General features: G+C 53.6%; 2 protein-coding genes across 4 annotated transcripts in view; both read right to left on the bottom strand.

The window, feature by feature from the left end:
- Positions 1-3,108: 3,108 nt before the first annotated feature.
- Positions 3,109-9,194, bottom strand: ARRDC2 (arrestin domain containing 2). Of its 3 annotated transcripts, none has more exons than XM_006876295.1 (8): positions 8,936-9,194; positions 5,982-6,048; positions 5,663-5,810; positions 4,705-4,807; positions 4,353-4,609; positions 3,907-4,069; positions 3,532-3,689; positions 3,109-3,162 (listed from the first exon to the last, which is right to left on the bottom strand). In XM_006876295.1, exons 1-8 carry the CDS (start codon positions 9,192-9,194, stop codon positions 3,109-3,111), a joined length of 1,209 nt encoding a protein of 402 aa, XP_006876357.1. The 3 variants fall into 3 exon arrangements, with proteins under 3 accessions (XP_006876357.1, XP_006876355.1, XP_006876356.1); XM_006876293.1 differs by lacking the exon at positions 8,936-9,194 and adding an exon at positions 6,139-6,412; XM_006876294.1 differs by lacking the exon at positions 8,936-9,194 and adding an exon at positions 6,139-6,412 and having other exon boundaries at positions 3,109-3,159.
- Positions 9,195-12,670: 3,476 nt separating this feature from the next.
- KCNN1 (potassium intermediate/small conductance calcium-activated channel, subfamily N, member 1) overlaps positions 12,671-18,461 on the bottom strand; it is a 33,225-nt gene continuing 27,434 nt past the window's right edge. The window contains exons 7-10 of the mRNA XM_006876292.1: positions 17,303-17,430; positions 14,991-14,999; positions 14,589-14,658; positions 12,671-12,963 (exon numbers count right to left, since the gene is read on the bottom strand). Of these exons, the coding sequence (XP_006876354.1) occupies positions 12,709-12,963; positions 14,589-14,658; positions 14,991-14,999; positions 17,303-17,430 (462 nt within the window). The 3' untranslated portion in view covers positions 12,671-12,708. The remainder of the gene's footprint in view (positions 12,964-14,588; positions 14,659-14,990; positions 15,000-17,302; positions 17,431-18,461) is intronic.

The raw sequence follows: 18,461 nt of genomic DNA, 5'->3' as shown, positions 1-18,461 counted from the left end.
GCAGCAGCGCCAGAGATGGAGGCAGAGATGGGGGCATGGAGAGGGGGAGCGGCTGAGGACTCTAGATTCATCAACTAAGAAGAGAAGGACTAAGAACTGGTGGCCAGGAGCAGACTTGCAGAATGTGCTCTTTGGAGATGTAAATTATTATAGATGCCTGAGTGGTTTTTTGTTTTGTTTTGTTTTTTAAAAAGCTAAAGTATAGAGAGAAATACTGTTAACCGATGGTACATGGAGGGGATTATAATCATTGTAATGAAGCAAGATATATGATTTGTTGAATGTAAAACTGATGATATATGCCCTGTAAACTTTCACTCGATCCACAATAAAAAGCTTAAAAAAAAAAGATTAGAGCAGAAATAAATGAATTAGAAAAGAGAAAAACAATACAAAGAATCAACAAGAAGTTGGTTCTTTAAAAGGATTAATGAAATTGATCAAGGATTGGCAAATCTAATTAATGAAAAAAAAAAAAAAGCCACCTATTGTAGATTCCATTTCGATGAAATGTCCAGAACAGGCAAATCTGTAGCAACCCAAAGTACATTAGTGGTTGTGGAGCAGTGGGCTAATGCGCTGGACTGCAATGTTGGTTTGAACCACAAGGTTGGTGGTTCAATCTCACCAGCTAAACCCTTTACAGGGTCGCTATGGGTCAGAACTGACTTGACGGCACTTAACAACAGGGCTTGAGGGTGGGACTGATTACTATTGGATAGGGAGTTTACTTGAGGTGATTAGAATGTTCTGGAACTAGACAGAGATGTGGCTACACAGGTAAGGGAAAAGGACTAACAGCCATTGAGTTGTTCATTTTCTAGTATGTGAGATTTATGTGAGTTTCACTTTTTGCTTAACACAAAAAATAAGGTACACTTTATTTTCTGAGTATAGATGATAAAGTTTACAGAAAATAATGTGTGGCTTATATTACTTTCCACGGGTGCTGCTGATCTGAGCAAATGGAAATAAAACAAGGTCATAAAATGTCCCCAATCGATTGAATGTTGTTGTTAATGTGCCATGGAGTCGGCTCAGACTCATAGTGACCCTATTCAGGGTTCCCGAGGCTATAAATCTTTGCAGGAGCAGAACACCTCATCCTTCTCTCGTGGAACTGCTGGTAGTTTCGAACTGCTGACCTTGCAGTTGGCAGCCTGACTCATAGCCACTACACTACCACAGCTCCTTGTTAAGCAAGGTAGCAAAGACAAAACCTACTGGGGAATTTTATTTTTTTTTGGCCATGTCCACAGTAAATCAGAAACTGCATTCTAAAAGTCTCAGTAATGACCGCTTTCACCTTAATTAAAAAAAAAATTAAAAGTTCAATGAGTGACTATGGCAGGTGGGGTTACTTGTCCACCCAGGAGCCCCCTAGTCCATCCCTCCCCAATGCCAGGCCCATACATGAGGTCTCCGACCATCCTCCACTCACACAGCCACCTCTGCTCCCCTCCCCCAGCCTCTGGGTCTGCTCCAGCTGGTAGATGGCGCCGGAAGATCTACAAGGCCCATCCAACTCCTTGCTCAGTCTCCCCTTGCCTGACCCCGTGCCAGTGACCTCCCAGACTTGAGCTTCAGTTTCCTCTTCGCAACAGACCCCTCAACACTCCTTGGCCTGGAATTCAGTCCCTGAGCTAGTGGGCCAGAAGGGACTGTACTAGCTTGTATGGCGGTGGTGGTTATGTGCTGTGGAGTCAATTCTGACTCAGAGACACCCTGTGTAGGGCTTCCGAGGCTGTAAATATTTTGTTGTTGTTAAGTGTCATGGAATTGCTTCCAACTCATAACAACCTTGTATAGGGTTTCCAAAGAGCGGCTGAAGACTTTAAACCGCCGGCCTTGCAGTCCAAACCCACTTTGCGGTCCAGTGTTTATCCACATCTTTCTGGGAGCAGGAAGCCTCATCTTTTTCCCATGGAGTGACTGGTAGATTCAAACTTCTGACCTTGAGGTTTGTGACCAAGCTCATAATCTACTATGTGTACGCCACCCTGGATCCTTTGGAAGGTTTTGGGGAAAATAAACCAATGAGGCTCCTCTCCTCCATATTTTATTTTATTTTTTAAAAAAATTATTATATAAAAGAATACACTTTTTAAAGGTTTATCAGAAAATGCTGAGTCCCAGACAGAGGCCCTGCCCCAGCTAGGACTGGGACTCTGCAGTGGCCCCTTCATGCTTTGTGCTGTCAGAACACAGGGGTCCCCTGGCTCTCCTGTCCCGGGGGTGTGGGCTGACAGTCCCATGAAGCCCTGCACCTAAGTTAATGGCTCTGTGGTCCCTTTCTTGAAATCCTGAGACTGTCTGAAGAGGGGAACCTGTGTTTTCATTTTGCAACTTATGTTGTCAGTCCTGTCTGTCACCCCTGAGTCCTGGTTTTCTGCCTAGATAGCCGTTAACATACTGGGGTACCTGGAGGAACCCCGGACAGCCAGGGCCCAGGCCAGGAAGCTCTGGCTTTCAGAGGCTGAGGTCATTACCTATGCTACTCAGACATCCCCACATCACCCAACCACCTGCTTCTCTGAATACCTCACTCCTGGGCCTTCTCTCAGGCTGGACCTTACAACGTGGCCTCAACTAAGGCAACTGCTTCTGCATTCCCAGTTCTCCCTGCTAAAAGCAAGGAACTGGGCTCCAAACGTTGTTCAGCTCTGACCTTCTCCTCCCTTTCACGTGCCTGCCTGTTGAGCTCCTATTTGTCTATCAAAGCCTCAGCTAAAATACCCTTTCCTCCAGGAAACCTTCTCTGCTCCCCTTCTGGACACTTCCAGCCCTGGGGTTCTTCTTTTTAGTCCCATGTAGCTGGATGTGTGTGGCTCCCAGGCCCACCTTCGGGAACCACTCAGACTGGAGGCTTCTTAGGGGATCCACACACTGCCCACAGGCAGGGCACAGACAGTAAACAGTTGGATCCTGCACTTGGCATTAGATGCCAGATTCCACCTGTCCCATGTGATTCCGGAATAGTCTCTGCCCAATCTGAGACATTTCCCCAACTTCAAAGCTGTCAGGCTGGTTCATTCTTGCTCCAGCACTCCAGGTATGTGCTGGTCAGAGCAGTATGCAACTTTGTTCCTCAAAGTATCCACCTGATGCTCAGCAGGTCATGCAGCGAGGTCTGATAGCCTCCGTGGGTGGGTGAGGGTCCTCCTGAAGAAGACGTTCCCATTAGGTCTTGGGGAAAACCCACCTCCTTGCTTCAAACATCTCCCAAATCTTCTCCAAATTCCCCCTCTCACTTGCCTTTGAGTTGAACTCCTAACCACACATCAAAACCTCTGCTAAAATGGCCTTTCCCCAAATCCCACATTCATCCAGGGGAAAGGTGATCAAAGGGCAACACCTAGATTGACTAGGGCATCATGGGAATTTGGATGCTTGGATGCTGAGGTATGTATACGAGTTCGGGTGTTTAGGTATATATAGCAGCTTTTGTATTAACATTAAACATCTGTCTTTCTACGTCTCCTATCCTGGGTCTGGAAAGGTATAGGGGAGTTCCTGGACTGCCAAACTCACCTCAGAGTACAGGGGTGGTGGGCGGTAGCGGAACTCCTGAATGTAGGTAAAGAAGGGGCCCTCAAGGCCTAGGTCAAGGTCTGGCAGTGGTGGGAAGAGGTTCTGTTCCGCGGTGGGTACCTCCTCATCTGCCACCACCTCTGAGTATTCAGGAGGAGCTGGAAATGAGAAACAGGGTGGGTGAAACAGTAGAAGTGGTGGGGAGCTCAGAATAAGTGCCAACTCTGAGGCTGTATGCCCTCAGGGAGGTGACTGGGACTCTGGGGACACTGGTGACTGTCACCACTATCACTAGAGGAACTAAGAATGGGGGGGGGGTGACATGATGTCCATCCCTTTACCCTGGGTTCCCCTGCAGCAAGCCTTGGTACCTACCCTCAGGCTGCTCTGGCAGGGCGCCCAGCCCCCAGTCCAGCAGGAAGCTGGCATGACTGCCCACACTAGATGAGCGGCTGCCGAAGGGGTGCAGGGGCACAGTGCCGATGACCAATGGCAGCTCCAGGAGCAGCTTGGACGTGCCTGGGATGTCCACACAGACCTGGGAGAGAGTCATGAGGGAGGGCATCTGGCAGCTTCCACTATGCCTGCTCACTCCTACACTTCCTGGCCCCAGGTCCACCCTCAGGAAACACCAGTCTAGGGACAGAGGGGACACAAACCTGGGAGTGAGCTGTAATTTCCACCACACCTACCCCCATCCTATCCCCTCCCTACCTTCTACTGACCCCTCTCCCTGTGCCTGGGGAGACTGAGGCCTGGAGAACCCAAGTCTGGGCACCAAGAAAACACACCCCCCTGCTGCTTCAACCAAGATGCACTACCTTGAGTGTGTAGTCTACATGCAGCACACGACAGTGCAGGATGGAGGGGCCCACAGGTGGGATCCGTAGTGCCCGGCCCTGCCACAGGGTCCGCCGCCCGGGGCCCACGGGCTCGCCCACCAGGCTGGCCACCACTGCCCGCTTCTGCTTGCGGGCGCCTCGTGCCATGAAGGTCTGCGTCTGGACCACAGCTGCCCTTGGTAGTACAGGGCGTGTGGTACCGTTGTCAATCTCCGCAAAGACAGGGATCACCTCACCTGCAGCGAGGAGTGGGGTATCTCAGTTTCCTCAACCATAGCCCCAACCCTGGCCCTGCTATTGGCCCCGCCTGCCTACCTGCTACCCAGCTTACCTGGCGTGTAGCCCTTTCGGTCAATCTTAGCTGAGAGGGAGACAAGGCCACGGTTACAGTACCAGGTCCGGGCGACTTTCTCCCGGACGCCTGCCTGGGGTGCCTGCCAGGGTGGAAGAGAGGAATAACAAATGGGTCACTCTGGGCAAACACCTTGGAGCTTCCTAAACCCTGCCAGTGAGGGAGGACTTTGGTAGGGGAAACCCAGTTTCTTTCCAACCATTCTCGGACTATCTGTAAAATGAACCCTGGGATGTAGTGGTAGATGTTAATTGCCCTTGAGTTGATTCTGACTCATTGCTACTCCATGTACAGCAAAACAAAACTACTCCACACAATTTTCTTGACTATAATCTTAATGGTAGCAGCTTGCCATGCATTTTTCCCACAGCACCGCTGGATGGGTTCAATCTGCCAAGCTTTAGGTTAGCAGCTGAGCACAAACTGCATCACTTAGGGACTTTGACCCAGAGATACAGTTGACTTTTATGAGACAGAAAAGAAAATAAACAAACCAAATGCTTAGCGCATTGGTGCTTGATAAGCGCTTACTGGTGTAAACAGCAAAGCTTCTGAAATGTCAAAGGCATTGCAAAGCACTATGGGTCTTGCCATGGTTCATAATAGACTGGACAGCAACTAACAACAAGCAATTGCAATTTCCAGTTGTGGCCTATGCAGTATTTTGCAGACACAGATAGGGCATGAGGTTCAGAGAGGGCAAGACACTTGGCTAGAGCTACACAGCAACTTGGTGCAGAGGTGGAATTTGCATCTGTTGCCTCTGGACTTCAAATGCTTTCCTATACCTGCCTGTCTGCTTCCCTCCCAGAGCCAAGCAGTTCACCCCCAATTCATGCAAGGGGTGAGTGGGTGTGGATCCTGCTGGGGTCCCCCAGGCCAGGTCCCTGGCTGCAGCACCCCCATCACAGCTACAGCTCCTGGGGTAGCCACACACCAGCAGGGCCGGAGTGTTGATATCCACAGGTTCAATGACGACGAACACTTTCCTGGCCCTGCGCGCGGGGGCCCAGGGCCGGTGTAAGGTGGCCTTGATGCTGTAGCGGACGCTGCCGTGTCTACCCTCGAAAGACGTTACCAGGGTCCTGGGAATAACGGGAGAGGGCCTTAGGGGTGAGATACACAGACACACAGCAGGGTCCAGACACTGGGACACTCAGAGACACACTTGGGAGGTCCCCCAGAGGGATAGTCTTTGGGCCCAGGGGTCCCCTGGGTATCCCCAAACCTGGAAGGACTGCAGACTTGGGACTTACGGGGGCAGCTGGAAGCTGAACGGGAACTCATGGAGGCCAGGGGGCAGAGTTGTAGTCTCTCCGGTGTCTGCAGGTAGGAGCAGAGTGGGGCTCAGGGACTGCACCGAAGTCCAGCCGTCAAGTGGGAGGTACGCAGCCCCCATGTCCCCGTCTGTACCTGGAGCAAGGAGCGTGGTAAGGTGGTTCACCACTTCCACGCGCTCGCTGTAGCTCTGAGTGTACGCGGTGCTTGAGCCCGCGCTGCGTGACTCGGTCCAATGCACTTGAGCACGGCCCCGAGCACGCAGCCTCAGGGCGCCCACGCGCGCCGCACCCGACAGCTCGAGCAGCACACGGCCAGCCACGGCCTGACCACCGCTGAACACAGGCTCCGCTCCCACGCTGGCCCCGTCTAGTTGCACCGCGAACGCCTTCACCTTGTCGAACAACATTGCCCCTAGGACGCGAACCCGAGAAGCACGGACCCCAGCCTCGAACTCGCGGTGCTGTGGCAACGGCGGCAGCACAACCCTAGGACGCTGCAGTTTAGGAATCCGAGCCTGCCAGGTTTGCGCCTGCGCACAGGAGGAGCTAACGAGAGTCTGCCGGCACCGCGCGTAGCCTCCGCTTTTATATGGCTTGGGCGGGGCGAAGCATAGCTTCGCCTACAGAACAGACTCTCCCAATGGCTTGGTTAGAGACGTGGCTCCAGCCAGGCGTGGAGGAAAATAACAAACATCAGTTGGCTCAAGCCCCTCCCTTCTGGTCCACGCCCTCTCTTGAGGCTGCAGGGAGGAAACTGAGGCGCAGAGCAAATGGAGCGGGTCTCTGGCGGACCCCGGTGGTCAAGCTGGGAAACTGAGGTCTACAAGCGGGGGGGGGGGGGGGGGGGTGCCCAGAAGACCTGAGGTAACCCAAATGAGAGAGTACCTTATCCCTCCAACTTAATCGTCAACCTGCTGGGTAGGGCCTGATCTTAGGGCGGGGGTCCCAAGAATCTGGGTCTCCCTGGGCCTTAGTTTCCCCCGCTGAGAAATGGGAAACAAAGAAAATGGATGGGGTCTCCCTTCACTTAGGGCATCACTGGGTCACTCTACCTTCACCCACAAATCAACTGGGTGACCTGGGCAAGTGACAATCTCTGGGACCTCACTTTTCACATCTGCAGAGCTGAGATTTGCAGCCCCAAAGTCATCAGCTTGCCCCCATCTGGCCACTTTGCCTCGCCTGGCGCCTTTGTCCACTTTGTTCCTACTTCCCAACATACATTTTCCAGTCTTCAATCCTTGGCAAACACATGCGTTCCCTCGACTGAGCCCTCGTACCGCTCTGGGAACACACCCCTGGCTTCCCCCTAGCTACACAGAGCCAGGAGCTCGGAACGCTACAGGCTTGAGGTGAGTCCTCTTTCTGGGCCTCAGTTTCCCCAAGAAAGAGCAGAGTGTACAGAGAAGATTCCAGGCAACCTGGGGTTGCCTCCGCGCCGTTTTCAGAGCGCTAGCGCCTCCTGGTGGCCGTCAGATGTGGGTTTGGCTTAAACAAAGCGGAGGCCTCGGCACCCCTGAGTGGTGGTACAGCAGCTCAGAAAGAGGGGAGTCAGTCCAGGGCCAAAGAAGGGAGAACCGAGGGCTGGTGGTGTTCAAGGAGGTGTAGGTGTCTGACTAGGGGGCTGTCAGGAGAGGGCATTAGAATCGTCTCCCATGGCCAAGTGGCGCCTGAGAGAGGGCAAGATGCAGGACAGGAAGTCAGACGCCCAGGAGCAGACGAGAATGAGTTGATGTGCTGCCCTTTCGCGGTCAAGGTAGGGGAGGTTCGGACTGAGCTGGGGGTTCCTTCGACCCATTTCATAGCTGCGCCTCAAAGAGGGGGCAAGTCTTCCCCAGAGTCACACAGCAGCCCTGCGGGCCAAGGAGGATTCATGTTTCCCATGAGCCTCTCTAGACCGGAAGTGCCTCTATGGCTTCCTCCTGTCCCACTGCTGCTGCTTTTGCCTCTCTGTTTCCACAACTGGTCAGAGGCAGGTTCCTGGCCTGGGACTTTGGGGACAAGGCTTTGAGGATGTACTAGGAAAAGGGAACTTTCAGGGGTCGGAGAGTTGCCCCTCTCTCTGGCCCCTTCCATTTTAGTGACAGGAATACCGCAGTCTGGCTTTGGCGGGCCCAGAGAGGCCGAGGTCTCCCTGTTACACAGTTACACAGCCTGAGCTGACTGCAAGTCCCACACCCATTTCTGTGGTCTGGGGTGAGGAGGAAAGACTGAGGTTCAGGTAGGGGGTAGGGACTCCCGGACAGAAGATTCTCACCCAAAGTTTCTTCTCCCTAGAGGAACATTCCCACCCTCTCCCCATAACACCACCAAAGGCCCCTTCCCAGGGATGACCCCATAGCTCAGACAGTTGCTGAGTAAACTGGGGTGGGTAGGCACTGGGCAGTGTGTGAGAGGCGCCTTTTTTTAGGATCAGGGAGCTTAGACCCTTAAAAGGATTCGTGGGGTCCAGAGCGGGGGGGGGGGGGGGGGGCTCATCGATCCTATCCAAGGTATCCCCAGACCCTAGATAGGGGGTCCCCACGCACTGAGAAGGTCTCCTTGGTTGGTTGGTTATGTGCAGTGGTGTCGGAACCGACTCATAGCGACCCTGAGGCTGTAAATCTTTACAGGAGCAGAAAGCCTTATCTTTCTCCCGCAGAACAGCTGGTAGTTTCAAACTGCTGACTTTGCGGTTCGCAGTCCTATTCGTGTCTCCTAATCAACCATTAAATGTAAGGTCTCCCAGCCTTGGAAGGGGTGAGCCACATTCCAGGGAGGAGGTCTCAGCCGAGGGGGCCCTGGCTGTGCTCTGGAGGGGGCCTGCTCAGACCCTGGGAAGAGGATCCCAACGTATTTGTAAATCGAAAGGTTCCAGGCTCTAGACGGGAGGGGCGCCCAGATCCAGAGGGCGGGGTCCCTGTCAAAGAAGGTCTGGTGGAGCAGCTCACCTCGAAGCAGCAGTTGCCGTCGCCACAGATACGTCTCAGAGGCCGCATAATCGCTAGACACCGCATTGATTCCCAGGCTGGAGCCCTCGAGCCAGTGCGCCGCTGCTCCGCCGCGTGCAGCCACCTCGAGCGCTCGCACGCGCAGTGGCGCCGCCGCCTCCAGCAGCACCCGACCGCACAGCCGCTCCCCGCCTCGATAGGAGCCTCCCGGGTCCCGGGCCAGCTCCAAAACGAAGCTGCGCACGCCCCAGGGGCGCATGACGCGGGGCCGGGCGAGTCTGCAAACCTCCGAGCTCTGCGCTCCTCCGCGTGGCCGGGATAGCTCCAGTTTTCTTCAGCCTCCGTGCACCAGTGCACGCGCTCCGGCCCTCCACCGACTTCCTGGTCCCAGCGCCCGCCCAGTGACGCGCCCAGGCCGCAAGCACCCTTTATTGACTTTGTAACCCCCCAGTGGGGCGGGATCTGTTTATGCTGGATCGAAGCTGTTGAGTCAGAGGCGGGCGGGGCGGATGTGGTGGTGCAGCGCGGGCAGTGACTTCGGGATCCTCTGTCTTGTGGTCCTGCACACCCCCCACCCCTTTGGCCCAGCGTCACCCCAGCCGCCCTCTCCTTCAGTCTCAAACTGTCTGGTCCCCAAACACTATGCTCAGGTCCTGCTTCTTGTCTTTGCAGTGACAGTTTCTCAGTCGGGATCTTCTCCTCGCTCCGTCCCCATCTCCATTCAAAGTCATCTCCTAAGCCCCCTAGTCACAAAATGGTCTTGTTTATTTCTTTACGACCGGGTTTTCCGTTGTTCTATGCTTATTGAGCCTCCTCCATCAGTCTGGGCTGTACTCATGGGTGGGTGCCGCACCCTACCCCCACATCACAACACTCCAACCCTGGGTCCTGCAACCAGCTCAGCGGAGGCCTAAATGGTTCCCTCCCACCCTGAAAAGGCAGTCTCTTTCCTTCTCTGGGCCTCAGTTTCCCCAGCCAGTTACTCATTAACTAAACCAGTATTGAGTATCTGCTGTATACAGGGGACAGGACATAAAAGATCACACGAGGCTTTTCACTACACCTGCTTCGATTGTTGTTAAGTGCCGTCGAGTTGATTCCGACCCATAGTGACCCTGTATAGGGTTTCTGAGGAGCAGCTCATGAGCTTGAACCACCGACCTTGCAGTTCAAACGACTTTGCAGTCTGGCGCATTAACCCACAGCGCCACACCATGACTCCTCTGCTTGAATTAGAGAGGGGAAACTGAGGAACAGGGAGGTGAGGCCACTTGCCCAGAAGCATATCTGGGTTAAGGACCATACAGGGGCAATTTCTAAGTTGCTCACCCTCTCAATTTCGAAATGAATAGACGTTGATAGCTGCTAGCAGGCTGCAGAAAAGCCTTCCCCTTTCTTGTCTGCTGCTTCCGTCACACACCTTTCATGTATGTTTTTGTTGTTGTTGTTAGGTGCCATCGAGTCAGTACCGACTCATAGTGACCTTATGCACAGCAGAATGAAACACTGCCCGATCCTGGGCCAACCTCACTACTGTTGCCACACTTGAGTCCATTGATGCTGCCACTTGGCCAATCCATCTTGTTGGGGGTCTTCCTCTTTTTCTCTGACCCTCCACCTTACCAAACATGATGTCCTTCACCAGTGATTGGTCCCTCCTGACAATATGTCCAAAGTATGAGAGACAAAGTTTGGCCATCTTGACCTTCAAGGAGCACTCTGGCTGCACTTCTTCCAACACAGATCTGTTGGTTCTTTTGGCAGCCCATGGCACTTTCAATATTCTCCTCCAACACCGTAACTCAAAAGCATCAATCTTCTACGGTCTTCCTTATTCACTGTCCAGCTTTCACATGCATATGAGGTTATTGAAAATACCATGGCTTGGGTCAGGCTCACCTTAGTCCTCAAGCTGACATCTTTGCTCTTCAATACTTTAAAAAGTTCCTGTGCAGCAGATTTGCCTAATGTATACATCATTTGATTTCTTGACTGCTGCTTCTGTGAGTATTGATAGTTGATTCAAGAAGAATGAAGTCCTTGACAACTTCAATCTTTTCTCCGTTGATATATGTGGGACCTCAGAATGTCATTTCTCTCTTCATCTGGTGACTCCTTGGACTTTAGCCCCCAGGGCTTAGTACACCCCTCCCTCCTACCTACTCCCATCTCACTTTGCTATGCCTCTGTGCCTACCAGGACTATCCAGCCGGCGATGTTGGAGCCAGGATTCATTGGGGGTGGTATAAAGCTCAGGATAGTTTGTCAACTGCTTAATAACGCGCCCCCCTCACATAAGTGATCGAGTAAGAGGGAGCATTTATTGAATACCAGCTGTGTGTGTAATCCTTTTAAGTTCCCTGGTTTAATATACTGTCATCCTGGATCTGATAGATGAGCAAACTTCCAAGAGGGGCAGCTGCAGAACCGGGACTTGAACGCAGTGGGAGAGCCAGGACTTGAACGTAGGTCTAGCTGCATCAGTCACTGCCCAGACCCTTCTCCTACTGGTTCTTAGCATCTAGTTGTCACTTGGTTACCGAATCTCCCTGTACTAGGTAGTCCATGGTCTTATCTGGTGCTGCCAGGCCTGAGCTCCTCAGCAGGGCCCAGATTAGCTTACTGGAGCCCCACCTGCCCTTCCCACCCAGGACCTAGTGTTTGCCATGCTCCGGCACTGCTCCCCTCTGTACTGCCTTCCCCCTCTGCGTCACCCCACTTCCGTGTGGTTCTTCCCTGCTTGGCCTCAGTCTGTCCCTCCCCCTCCCAGGTCAGAGTCTGTTCCCTCTTTAGGTCAGCTCCTCACAGCCGGCTCATTCTGGCCCTGGCTGCCCCCATACCTGCCTCAGCCTTCCCCCCAGCCCCAGCCTGCTCCCCACATTTGTCTACCCCGGCTACCACCACCACCCCACAGTCAAGGCTGGGGTGGGAGTGGGAGACCTTTCGGAAGCTACAAATGTTCAGGAACCTTCCAACTGACTTGCCTGAGGGGATTTCTAACCCCAGGATCCCATGTCCCCTGCACATAACCCCTCCATGGGATGTCCACCACCAAGTCCATGTTCTCTACTTTGATCCCTCTCTGCCCCAGTTTAATCCTGGTTGCAACACTCCCCTACCAGGTATCCCTGGGCAGGAAGCTTCACAGCCTTCAAATTCCCCATCTTCAACCCAACTGGTTCTGGTGCAAAGTCAGGGCAGTCATTTGCATACCATTCACTGTATACAGCAGACACTCAATATATGTCCAGGGAATGACTGAATTGGACCTTGAGTGAGGCACCAGCGGGGCTCCATCAAAGCCAGCAGGGCACAGGGAAGGAGAGATGGAGGGGTATGCCAGTTACCAGGTGCCTTCTGGGAACCTGACCAGCACACCTGTTCTCGCCAGGGCTGGGATAGTGATGAGGACAGGCCTGGGGGCCAGGGAGGGGCTGCTGTGAGTGAGGAAGTCCATCCCCTGGGGGTGAGGACACTCCCCCAACCATACCACACCCAACAGGCAGCACTCAGGGTCCTGCTTTATTCAGAAGTGGCAAGGACCCCTCCAGCTGCTCCTTGCCCACCAGGGGCCAGGGGACTGGGGAAGCTCCGCGCCTCCACCTGTCCCAGCATGGTGGAAGTGGTGGGCCTGGTGTCCCCGGGCCACAGAACCCGACTCAGCTGCGACTTCTGGCTCTCCTGGAGGTGCCGCTGGACAGGCCCTCCTGGGCGGGGTGGAGGCAGTGGCCACACGATGACCAAGACTTGGGGTCTGGTAGTGGGCAGGACTGTCACCCGCAGTCTGAGGGGGTCGCAGGCGGCCGCCGGCTTGAGGGACTCCAGGCAGCTGGGGTCAGGGGCCCAGGGCCAGGCCGGGGTGGCAGGGGTGGTGGTGGTGGACGTATGGCTTGGGCGATGAGACCAGGCAGAGCCTGAAGGGAGGCGGCCAGCGCGTCCAGGCGGGTCTCCAGGGCAGCCAGGCGGCTTTCCAGGTCCTCGTGCTGGGCATGCAGCTCAGCTACCAGGTCGTACATGACGCTCTGAGTCTGTGGGCGGTATACGGGAGATGGAGAGTAAGGGAACCATACAGGTGGACAGTCCCTAAGGGTGACCGTCGGGTTTCCTGCTGGGGCCCAGGGAATGACAACACAGAAGGGGAGAATGGGGCTTTGAATGCCAGGATCAAGACCAGCAGGTCTGGTGGGGGTGAATGTGGCTAGACTCATCTGGAAGGGATGAACTAGTCCCAAGGCATACCCCACTCAAGAGTTCGCCAGATCCTGGATGGTAGGGTGGGGAGGGAATCCCACACATAATGCAACCTCTAAATGAAAAGTCTCCCAGCCCTGCAGTGGGGAGGGGGCTATGGCCCACATTATGGGAAGAGAGTCCCACATGAGGGTCCTGGCCAAGGGGCTGGTCCTGGAGGGGCAATGTCTTCATACCAAGTCCTTGGGGGAGGCTGGGCTGATGTGGCTCCAGGTAGGGAGTAGCAGGAGGTAGTGGGGAGTTGGGGACACTTGAACAGGAGGAAATCAGGGGACCCCAACTCAGTTGCAAGCTGTTCCGATTCCAGCTAGGGACAGGGCTGGAGTCTGAGTAGGGAGGTGACAGAGCCCTGGCCTAGCTCCATCTACCACTGGCACCACCAGTCACTACAGTTACTACCAGGGCCATGGTTGGGCATCCCCACCACCCAGCAAATAGGCACGTTTGGAGGGGGAGGCCCCAACCATGGAGGAGTCCTGGGAGGAGATGCCATTTACTGCCACCAGGTGGCGCAAGAACGACACTCCAGAGGCTCCAGCTAACTGACTCAGCCCTGTATGCTGAGGGGGTGTGCAAGGCTCGGGGTATGTGTTTGTGTGTGGGGGGGTGGGGTGTGGGGTGGGGAGGGTTGGCTAGCCACTCCTTAGATGAAGCTGCCTGCTCCTATAAAGATTTATAAAAGTCTCAGAAACCCTATATAGGGTCACTATGAGTCACAATCAACTTGATGGCATAGGATGACCCTGACTAGTCTCATGCTACCTTGATACTCATGGACCCAAGAAATAACTCTGCTGGGTGGAAGGCACAGGGATCAGACACCCAGCCCCAAATACCTCCTCCCTAAGCCGCAGGTGTAACTGCCACACCTTTGCTTGACTATGACTCCTCCCTGCCTATTCCTCAGCTGACCCCAGTTCGAGTGGGTCCTCACAGCCCAGGGCCTAAGGGTGACTTCTGGAGGCTCTATGCAGCATCTCACATTGGATGGCTCTGTAAGGTCACCTCTGAGGTTTATTTTTGAAAAAAGAGCTGCCAACATTAAAAATAAAAGTACACAGGTAGACTTCTGGACTTCTGAAGCCTCTAGTCACAGTGGTAGGTGGTGATGTGCCGTGGAGTCGGTTCCGACTCATAGCAACCCTGTACAGGGTTTCTGAGGCTGTAAACCATTACGGGAGCAGAAAGCCTCCTCTTTCTCCCACATATCAGCTGATAGTTTCGAACTGCTGACTTTAAGATTCACAGCCCGATTCGTAACCCCTATGCTACCAGAGCTCCTTCTAGTCACAGTAGACCTCTGTTTCCCAAGAAAGCCTTTCCACCTGGGACACCTGCTGGTGCCATTCCCCGACCCTCCCGTCACCTGCTGGCCCTGGAGCCACCTGCTCTGTCAACTCACCTTGGCCAGGTCGGATAGAGTGTTGGCCTGGTCATTCAGCTTCCGCTGCTCCATCTTCACACTTCGTAGCCTGGGGACACATGGGTGGGCAGGGTCAGGGGGAACCCACAGCCAGGTATAGGGGTGGGGTGGGATCCTTCATGCATCTGCCCAGGGTCACCTTCTGGAACATGCAGGGAGGGGTGGGGCCCTTTCCTACAACCCAGTAAGGCATGCGGGGGGCAGTGGAGGAGGCCCTGTTCAGGACCCCTAGTCTCAAGGAGGTGCCTACATCAGCCCCCAGGGTTGACAGGAGGCTGCTTGCCTCTGGAGCCTGAGGTAGCGCACCCCAAGCTGCCTGATAGAGCCACCCTAATTACCATGCACCACCAGCTCCCACCTGAACCCCCAGAGGACACTTACTTCTGAGCTCTAACAGGACCAGCGGAGCAGAGAAAAACCACGAAGCAATTTTAATCTCAGCGCAGCCAGCAGCACCTGCTAGATCGCTGCCCACCTCCCACCCACAAGTTCACCTCCTGCCCGGGGCCCCTGAGACAGCAGGGCTGGGCCCTGGATGGCATGAGGGTGCCACCCTGCTTTGGGTAAGGGCCTGGTCTTTAAGGGTGCCAGACCTCTCAGGACACATCTGTCCTCTGTCCTTTACCCTTAGCAACTGTCTCCCCTAAGTCCTGACCAGGACACCTGCACATGCCCTCAGTCCTTGTCCCCAGTGGGGATGGGAAGGGGGAGCTGGAACCCCATGAGCTCCTGGGGTGGGGCTTAATCCAGAAAGCTCCAACTGTGCTGCTTACCAAAAATGGAGCCGAGACTCAGAGAGGGAAGCCAGTAGCAGGGCTGGAACCTGCACCTGCCGCTCCAGACTCGGCCCTAGACAGCTGCCCATGGGGGGAGGTGACATTGCTAAGCCCCACTACTGTCACTTCAGTAGCTAAAGTGATCCAGGAGACCATTCCGAGGACTTTCCTCATGTGTCCCAACCTTCACATATCCAAGCTCAGCCCCTGCGTTACCACCTGTGACAGACACCCAGAATGACCCCTCAGTGCCCAGTCCTGAGATGGCCCAGCCCTGGCTTCAGCCCCTGAGGGCTCCCAGTCTGGAGCAACAGAGCAGGACACAGATGCCTCAGTTCCATGGGTCAGGGCTGGGCAGGAAGGAGGTACAGGGGTGCCTTAGAGGGGAGGGGCTGCCTGCTAGGAGCCCTGCTCAACATGCCCTTCCCTGGGGAAATCCTTGGCTGGTCTGGGATTCTCAAACCCATGCTGTCCCCTACAGTTCACCCTGCTGGGGACCATTTCTTCATTGGCTGCTTATACAATGTTCCCATCATGGGATACTCCAATTCAAGAACCTGCCATGTCTCCCTTGTACCCACAGGTTAGACCTCCAGTCTCCCTGATATTATATATCCATCCCTGCCTCCCCATCTTTACCCTCACCATGACCCAGACTATTTAGTATGCTTTCCCACTCTTCAGTTTCTACCCAGATCCTATTTACCCAATCAGGCCCAGGCTTGCTTGATTTTGTCAGCTTTTGGGGTTGGGGGGCAGCAGACGGACCTAGAGGTGAGTGAGTGAGTAGGAGCCTCTCCTTAGAACTGGCTCATATCCTTGATTCTACCTTTCCATATCCCTCAGAGAACCTTCTGGAAACATCTCTTGGGGTGAGGTCCAGGGCAGGACCGTGTCTGTCTCCCATGACTGGCATGCCAGCCAGCATGCCAGCCAGCATGGGGAATGCTTGAGAAATGAGCAAATGAGCAGATTATACCAGGGGACCTTAGGCCCATGCCCAGTAGTTTAGAAAACATGAAGCAGAAGGTATGGGTGAGGTCCCAAGCCACCCAATCCTGTTGGAACCACCCACAGTCTGTTCTAGGAAGGAGGCATGTTACTCCCGTGTGGTCCGGTAAGGTGGGATACATACGTAGGCACATGGCAGTGAGCTCGGTAGGATGTCAGTCTTTCTTTCTCCTTGCTTTTTAGAGGGGCGTGGAAGCAAAGACAGGGGGTGCTATGTTTTACCAAGCCTTTGCCTGTGCTGAGGACCATGCCAGGCATATTCTATGTTATTACATTGAAATGTCCCCACAGTTGAAGTTATCATTATTGTTGTTGTTAAAGTGCCGTACAGTCAGATCCGACTCATAGTGACCCTGAGGAGCGACTGATGGGTTTGAACTACTGACCTTGTGATTAGCAAATACTTATCCTGCAGCACACACCAGAACTCTCGCCACACCAGGACTCCTTATCATTAGGGATAAAGGGGCTTCAAACCGGTTTAAGCCGGTTCAGTCATGGTCAATGACGTGACACTAGTAGGGACCCAGAGTTTTAAAATGTGGATAAACTGGAACACTTAACCAGAAGAGGCAACATTATGGGTTGAAGTATGGCTAGAAACGTAATCTCTATTGTAGGGGAAAAGAAAGCCTTCTGGTTACTCCAGAGGATCAAACGCATTCTTTGTCCCTTAGATTGGGTGGCTTTCCCTGACTTATTTGAAGCAGTTGTTCCAGGCCTTCCATTCACCAGAAACCTGGCCAGCCTAGACCCCCAACTCCAGCATTCCACCCATTACAGGAGCTACAGGCCCCAACCAACTGGCCACCTGGCCACACTGAGCTGCCTAGCCCGGCCTGTGGCCTCATGCTGCCTCCATGCTGGCTGGACACCGAAACATGAGTGGGAAGGGGCAGGACTTACTGATGGATGGCTTGGAGGAACTTACGCTGGTGTTTCCGAACCCGGGCGTGATCTGGCTTCTTCACCAGCCTGGTGTGTTTGTAGATGAGCCACGTCTCCCTGAGAACGTTAGCAGCGGCATTTTTTACCTGGGGCCAGAAGAGAACAGTTCTTCAGGACAGGTGATGTTACATGTCCACCCAGAATCTCAGCATGTGAGTTTAGTTGGAAACAAGGTCTTTGCAGATATAATTAACAGAGGTCCTAGGGATTCGGGTGGGCCCTAGGTCCCTGGGTAGCACCTAAAGGTTGATGTTCTGAGCCTACTCAGCGGTACTATGGAAGAAAGACCCATGATCTGCTTCCATAAGACCATGGCCAAGTAAACACTAAGGCGCAGTTCTACTCTGTGATGTGGGATTGCTATGGGTCAACAATGACTTCACTGCAGTGGGGTTTTGTTTTGTTTTGTTTTGTTCTAAGTCCAAGGATAGGACAGGCACATATGATGGAGGCAGACATTGAAGTCATTCAGCCACAAGCTAGGTAACAGCAAGGGCTGCTAGGAGCCACCAGAATCCAGGAAAGAGACAGGGAATGGACTCTTCCTTTGAGCCTTCAGAAGGAACCAACCTTCGTGACGCAGTGTGTTTCCTGGGGCTGCTGTCATGAGGTAGCACAAGCTGCACAGCTCATAAAAACAGAAATTTATTGTTCTCACATGGTTTTGGAGGTCCGAAGTCCAAATTTGGAGTGTCAGCAGGGCTGTGCTCAGCAGGATCTCAGGCAAAATAGTTTCTTGTCTCTCTCAGCTTCTAGTAGCCCCAGGCACACAGACAGACAGCTTATAGCTGCAACATAATTCTAACTTCCCATACAGGGGTTTCCCTCTGTGTGTCTCTTTTCTCTTATAAGCACACTTTTCAGATGGGATTAGAAACCCATTATGACCTCATGTTATCCTAACTGATAACATTTTCAAAGACCCTAGTCACATTCACAGGGATGACCAGGGAGTTTAGACCTTGTATCTTTTTTAGGAGACATACTTCAATCCAAGCTCCATGACCATTATCCAATCAATTCTGACTCATAGTCCTATAGCGACCCCATAGGACAGAGTAGAACTGACCTGTACAGTTTCCAAAGCTATAATCTTTGTGGAGATACACTACCACCT

This window comes from Chrysochloris asiatica, unplaced genomic scaffold, assembly GCF_000296735.1.
Source record: "Chrysochloris asiatica unplaced genomic scaffold, ChrAsi1.0 scaffold00374, whole genome shotgun sequence".
Classification (NCBI taxonomy): domain Eukaryota; kingdom Metazoa; phylum Chordata; class Mammalia; order Afrosoricida; family Chrysochloridae; genus Chrysochloris; species Chrysochloris asiatica.
Note: the sequence above shows the minus strand (reverse complement) of the source record. Positions and strands in the feature narration are given on the sequence as shown.

Coding starts and splice junctions, on each gene's coding strand:
- ARRDC2 (XM_006876293.1), bottom strand. CDS start 6,412: ATGTTGTTCGACAAGGTGAAGGCGTTCGCGGTGCAACTAGACGGGGCC. Junction 6,049..6,138: donor TACCACGCTCCTTGCTCCAG/GTACAGACGGGG, acceptor TCCTACCTGCAG/ACACCGGAGAGACTACAACT. Junction 4,808..5,662: donor TCAACACTCCGGCCCTGCTG/GTGTGTGGCTAC, acceptor CCACCCTGGCAG/GCACCCCAGGCAGGCGTCCG.